We start from the raw sequence: 7,203 nt of genomic DNA on the forward strand, positions 1-7,203 counted from the left end.
TACAGGATAGAATAGCTAACTTTTTTGTTCATATATAATTCTTTTTCGTTACGGTGCGATTAAGTGATAAAAAAATGGGAAAAATGCCAAAAAATTTGATTTTGTTGAGTTGTTTTAAGCTGTAGCAAATTAATGGAGAGTCCAATTTAAGCCATCAATACCTCAAAATGTTCGTCTGAATCTCTACTTTCATATCCATGTAGCTACAGAAGCACACTATGCAAAATAAAAAATATACTGAACATGAACCGTTACTATGTTTTTTAATTTACGATTTTCCACATTTTTTTGGTTATCTCAAAAACTGGGCGTGATGGAGAAAAACTGAAGACAGTTTCAGAATCAGCACAACATTCTACGTTATAAAAACAATTTCGCAGTCTTCGAGGAAAAAATTGATTAAAATTTGTTATAATATTTATGTTATAATTTTTAAAATTGAAGAAAAAAAATCAAATGTTAATTGTATATAGATTTCTTCTATGTTACATATAACCTTAATTACCCCCTAAAATCTTAACATAAAAATATTTCTCCTAAAATATGTTATAACACAATTGAACTTCCACTTTGATGCTTATAACAATAATCTCTTCCCGGCGTAGAAAATAATTTACATGGAGCACCAATTCTTGTGAGTGCTTTACAGGGTGATTTTAACGACGAAGTATTTATATGTAACGGTGTTCGACTTCTAGATCTAGAACTGTAATAACCAGATCTAGAAAGAGGCGGTGTTGGACTACAAAACTCAGAAACATTATCTTCAGCTTCAGTACATTTTTCCGACGATGAATAATTCCCATAAAACGAAGATTCTTTAGTCACATATTCAAAAGTCTTATTTTCTTCATTCATTTCATTTTCGGGCTTTGATTTTAAAAATTTAGGACTAGAAATTTGATTAGAACGTTTCATATATAGTTTTCCCCCAATAAATAACATGTTTGTCACTAAAAATTAATAATTAATAATGACCAATTAATTTTTTTTTGTTTCTTTACCCAATAACGTTGTAAATGTGCTTATTAAAAGATCAAATGGATTCAAAGGTATCGAAATATCATATAATCCACATGTTAAATTTGCGATTGGAATGATGGTGATTAAAATCCTACTTGGTATGTTACAACTTAAAAAGGCACAGATAATCATTCCAATTACAATAAAGGATATATGCCATAAAAGCAAATAAAGACGATCAACAGCAATATCAGTTCCACCTAAAGCAGTCGAAATCCATGTTAATTTGTCTTCTAAAACTTCTCTTGTTGAATAAACCATGGATACTAACGAATGCACAGTGGAATTGACATCATTTAATTGTTTCATTGTTGAATCATATTGTTTTTGAGCCTCTTGGTTTTGAAGTAATAAAAGTCTACTGGATTCATCTACAATTTTAAGTTTTTTTATTAATTTATTTTTATCTTTAATTTTATCTTACCGATTCGTTCAAAAATTTCTTGAGTCCTTCTTTGAATTTCAATTAAATCTTCTAACAACTCTTTATGGTTAACGTTAGTCATTTCAGTTTGATCTTCTAATTGTTTTGTGGCTTCTTCTAATTTCTTTTGAACATTTTTAGTCATCTCAGCTAATCTTCCATGACTTTCATTAATTAATTCCTTTTCTTGTACCAAACGCCTTATGTTATCTTCAATAACTAATTGCCCATGAAATTGTGATTTTGCAATATCTTCTTGTTGTTGTTTTAATTCTTCATTTCCTATACAAAAAGTTTAAATTAAAAAAAATAATCATTGGATGTGATTGAATTAAATTTTACCTTGAGCAACATTTTTTAAAGTATTTTGTGCAATATCTCTTAAATGTTCTTGTTCATTAACCAACTTATCTAAAGTTTCGACCTGATTTCGAGATGTATCTAATAACCTATTAATTGTATGCTCCGTAATTCCAATAAATTGACTTTGTCTTGCTGTATAGCAAACAGCACGCACTCGATTAGCCATTAAATGATAAGCATTCCATGTATCAGCATCCATTTGACCGGTACATTCTTTTATGGACATATTTTCATTGCATGGATATAATCTACGTTCCTCAATAGCTGATTGGCAATTTAATAGCATTACAGCCATTTTAGATACCTCTTCATCATTCATTTCATGACACCCCTTCTTCAATCTAAGTACAATCTAAATATTTGCTAAATAAATATTGATTACAATGACTTTTTTATTTTACATACCCTCTGTTGGCATTTATCAAGCTCTGATAAAGCAACACCTGTTAATTTTGCTGCTTCTTCAATGAATTTTTCATCAATTGTGGATACTTCATAAGGTATTTTCTGTTGGAAACCTTCCAAGCTAGTTTGGTCATCATTTCGATTAGAATAACCGAAATAAGTTGTTATTTGACGAAAGTAATCTTGAATTCCAGCGCAGCACGTGTTTAGAGTTAAGAATAATAAAAATAGTTTAATATTCATCGTTTATTTAGAATATTTAGCAAAAACCGTTTTAGACCTTGCGCTATTTAGTACGATTTGAATTAAAAACGTCAAAATAACAGCTGGATTTTTATGTAACACTGGAAACCTTTTCTGATTGGTTGAACTTGAAAAACCGTTGGAAACCGTTAATTTTGTGGATACAGATTCCTGTAATATATATATTTATTTTTAGTATCTAAAATAAATATTATTTTAAGTAAAAGTATTTATTTAGTACTATCCCAAGTTTATCAATTACGCTATATCTAATTTAAAATATTTGAAATAAAATCTTGAAATTGAATTAAATTTTAAAAATTAAATCAATAAAAGTTTACTTGTTGAAGATAAATACTGAGTTATTTACGACTTAAATAAAAAAGCCTTATATATTGAACTTAAATATTTATCTTATATTTATTAACTGAATTTATCAATATTAGCCTTGTTTATAGATATACATAGTTATTCAACCGGTCGAGTTGGGTTGCTCTAGCTCGTGCTGCCTCTAACGGCAAACGAGAAAAACATCATTTATGAATGAATTGAATAAAATTGGAAATCCAACTTGTAGTAGAAGTTGCATACTCAGAATAAAAGATTAATTAAATTTATGTGATTGAACACGAAATTGTTTAACATATAAAATATTTAATTACTTTAAACATTACATCTAAATATTTTAAAAAATATCTGTCCTTTTTTATAACAGTGAACCAAAAATTGCCTTGCTAATTAAATGGTGCGTTTTGATTTTTGTTCGTCCTATTGCAGACTTAATTCCAGACGTGGTAGCGCCGAGTGTTCCTCCACATATCAAACGAGTAGGTAGTATAAACAAAGTTTTTTTGCAACTACTCGAGTTTGGATAAACGATTTCACGTATATAAATTCGTTCTTTATTATTTCGTCGTTGAGAATTTTTTGGTTAAAATACAAATACGAAAATTAAGAAATATTAATTAGAATCAATTAAATAAATAAAAACGAAGTATGTATTTCTGATTTTATTAACGAGTGTTTCTAAATTGATGTGAGAGATTTCAAGGGATGATTTTTCAGCGAAAATTACGGGGTGTTTTTCATATAACTTTTTGTTCAAAACCCCTTCTCCTCCAAGTTATAGCCCTAATAATAATTAAGGGAAAAATCTGCAACTTTGTTAATTGTTAATTTGGCATAACTTCACTTCTTTGACTCATAATAACCAATCTCTGAATTAATTCACTTGAGCCTGTATATTATTTTTATTTTTTTGTGATCAAACTAACAATTTTAGGAGAAAATGTTAAGAGACAAAAAAGTTCTGTATTGAATCCCACTATTTAAATTTTTAAAAAGTTTTTAAATAGAAAAATGTAGACATATTAAAAAGTTCTAATGCAAACTATTATGGGATTGATTTTTTCAGCCTCTTGTAATAACATTTTCGGGTTTTTATTAACAACAGTTATCTGCCAAATTTCAATCTTCTAAATTCCTCCATAATGGATTTATTAAATAAAAACAATTTTTTTTCCTAACTTTAGAGTACTGTAACTCGGTGGGGAAGAGGTTTTGAACAAAAACTTATATGAAAGACTCTCCTTAATTTTTGCTGAAAAATCACTCTTTGAAATCTTTCGCATTAATTAAGAAACACCTGTATATTAATGAACTTTTTTAAGGTGACTTTATTGTGTTAACTGAACATAATGAAAATCATGAATACATAATAACAAAAAACATAACAAATCCTGCTAACTACTTATAATTGCAAATTACAAATTACTTATGTTGTAAAATAGTAACTTTATTGCTTATTTTAATTATGCATGGAAAGGGACACGATTGCTGAAAAAACTAAAATGACTTTTGTTTATGGAGCAGGCAGAGATACTAATTATGCCCAAAATTTATTCAAACAAAGATTTCTAGACAGAAACATCCTATCTTGTGTAAGATCTTCAATAGAGAAAAAGGCGCTACAAGAAATTCAATGTTTAAGCTGCTGTTTGTAATAATCCATATATTTCTTCACGCGTAATTTCTTATGACTCTGCTGTACCCCACGCGGTGTACTTAGATTTTTACATTGCCATAAATTTCACCCATACGCTCTTTGCATCACGTCTGTCAAGTTGGCACTATATCTTGCGATTTGAATAAAAAAACTATGCATTAATTATATTACCGCTTAATTTGTTGTGTAATTTTGTTGTAATTTTTATGAATAATTTTTGAGGTAGTGCTAACTTGACAGTGGGAATCTATGGTAAAGAGTGGAGACAACAAAAAACTAATGACGTCATAAATTGTCGCTTAATTAGTTGTAATTTGTCGTAAAGTTTACAAATTCGTCGCATCCTTTTTTATAAACAATATTTGAATTATTGCATTTCTTTCCTTCAAATTTATTTTAGTTGGTGGCGTATCAACGCGCGCGGGGTACAGCTAATATTGTTTATAAAAAAGGACAAATTTGTAAAGTTTACCACAAATTACAGCAAATTAAGCGACAATTTATGACGTCATTAGTTTTTTGTTATCTCCACTCTTTACCATAAATTCCCACTGTCAAGAAGTTAGCACTACCTCAAAAATGCAATATATCAAATATTGTTTATAAAAAAGGACGCGACAAATTTGTAAATACGACAAATTACAACTAATTAAACGACAATTAATGCAATAGTTTTTTTTATTTAAATCGCAAGATGTAGTGCCAACTTGACAGACGTCTTTGCATCAAGAGCTTTAGGAAAATGATATCCAAAAGCCAATTTCATTTTCTTATTAGATACAAGTATGCTTTATTGGTTACTAGAAAATTCTTATTGGTTACGTGAAATGAATTACTAACGACGTTGGGCAGTTAATATATTTTGTGGGATTATAGGTAACTTTTCACCATGCTTATCAAAAAATATGTAGCCTTTGAAAAGCATACTTAACAATTGAAAAATATTGATGGCGCTTTTAATATGCAATAAAAATCGTTCAGAATATTTTCCGCCTTTATACGATGAAAGTTTTATCTGAAACTTTTTTGATAAAATTGATGTTTTATGAGTTATTAGGTAGTCGCAATTTGAATGACTCGGTATATAAAATATAATCTTTAAAACAAACTTCTTAAAAAGATTTAACGCAGTTGGTTTCCTCCCATAAAACCTGTTCATACACCTACTTAAAAAAATTTGGCGTCTACAAATCCGTACCTACCGACGAATAGTCTCCAACAATTCGGTATTATTCTCGAAGGACACATTATCGATTTTTTTCTATGCAAGAAATACTAAAATATATGCAACTTATTTTACGTTTTTCGTAGTAATACGTTAGGGCGCGTATAGTAAAATTTAAATTTTTATGAATGGCGACACATAAATTACCCTGCCATCTGGGTATCATGTGCACAAACTAACATCGGTTGAATAACTATGTATATCTATAAACAAGGATATTAGCACAGTATATATAACAGACAGTACTCTCACTCAGTGGCGGCACGTTTGATGTGGCGAATTGATTTTCAATGACCTCGAAGCCATTATTCTGGCATAAAACACAACAGGTCCGCATTAAAAATATTTAAAACGTCGAAAATATTAAATTAAAAAAGTTATTCGCAATTAAATTTCTGAACTGATAAAAACATTAGTTATTGAGTTATATATTATATAAGTAATAACGTCATTATTTATAATATTTGATATTTTATTTTAATCTTTACACTTGTCGTTACGGCTCTGCACAAAAACAAACCTCACAGACACACTGGCGATTAGCAAGATTTAAACCAGCGTAATGGCCGCTCGCCTGCGTAATGAGGGCTGCGCATATCTTCCCGCCAAACCGAGTGAGAGTACTGTCTGTTATTTATACTGTGATATTAGTATACATTAATCTCTAATTCAGTTACTGAAATATAGATGGCACTGGATTGGTTTTTATTCTTTTGAAATTAAGAAAATATTTATTATTTAAATTCGTATCTTCATCATCTTATTTCAATATGTAACCAAATAATTAAACATTATTGTCGATTCTACCTTAAAAACATGATTACCCAAATATTCAGATTAAAATTTGCAAAGAATGTAAATATAGTAAATAAAATATCTATTAATAGTGCAAATACATTTATTAATTCGAATTACAAAAATACACAGAAATATAATACAGTTAACTCAATTAGAATTAGATTCCCGACTCCACGGTGCATTAAGAAGTTCACGTAACAATAACTGCTTCTGCCAAAGGTACTCTAATTTCAACAACATCTCCAAGCATCGTAATCTGTTTTCGCGTATTTGCAACATTTTCAATTCCCGTTCCGTTTCCGATACCTCTTTAACCGAGGCTCTTATAGTGGTCGGTTTTAACGACCTTCTTTTCCTTCGTACGATAATACCTTTGCGTCCCTTCTTTTGCATATCAACCCAATCGTGCACTAAAAATTGTCCAAATCGGTCAAAATAACTCGCTTTCTTCAAATTAAGAACGTTTTAAGCAGTTGTTGGTGTAAAAAGTACAAATTTTCTACGATACTTTTCTATGTTTTGTTTATCCGGGATTCTAACCTCAAATTTTATGAAGAATGTCACTTATAGAAAGGGACATACAGTAATACCAATATAAAATTCAAGATAAATAAAAATAAGAGTATAGGCAACCAATATTACAATTTTAACATAATTTATTAAACAATTTTAACAAGATTTATTTCGTTGTAGGTAAAATAAATAAAATTCACTATA

General features: G+C 29.2%; 1 protein-coding gene across 1 annotated transcript; it reads right to left on the reverse strand.

The window, feature by feature from the left end:
- Positions 1 to 454: 454 nt before the first annotated feature.
- On the reverse strand, positions 455 to 2,554 carry LOC111414702 (protein brambleberry-like). Its single transcript, XM_071196369.1, has 5 exons — positions 2,216 to 2,554; positions 1,790 to 2,162; positions 1,448 to 1,729; positions 1,005 to 1,394; positions 455 to 953 (listed from the first exon to the last, which is right to left on the reverse strand). Exons 1-5 carry the CDS (start codon positions 2,456 to 2,458, stop codon positions 547 to 549), a joined length of 1,695 nt encoding a protein of 564 aa, XP_071052470.1. The 5' UTR covers positions 2,459 to 2,554; the 3' UTR covers positions 455 to 546.
- Between the last annotated feature and the right edge of the window lie 4,649 nt (positions 2,555 to 7,203).

Source organism: Onthophagus taurus, chromosome 6 (genome assembly GCF_036711975.1).
Source record: "Onthophagus taurus isolate NC chromosome 6, IU_Otau_3.0, whole genome shotgun sequence".
Lineage (NCBI taxonomy): Eukaryota > Metazoa > Arthropoda > Insecta > Coleoptera > Scarabaeidae > Onthophagus > Onthophagus taurus.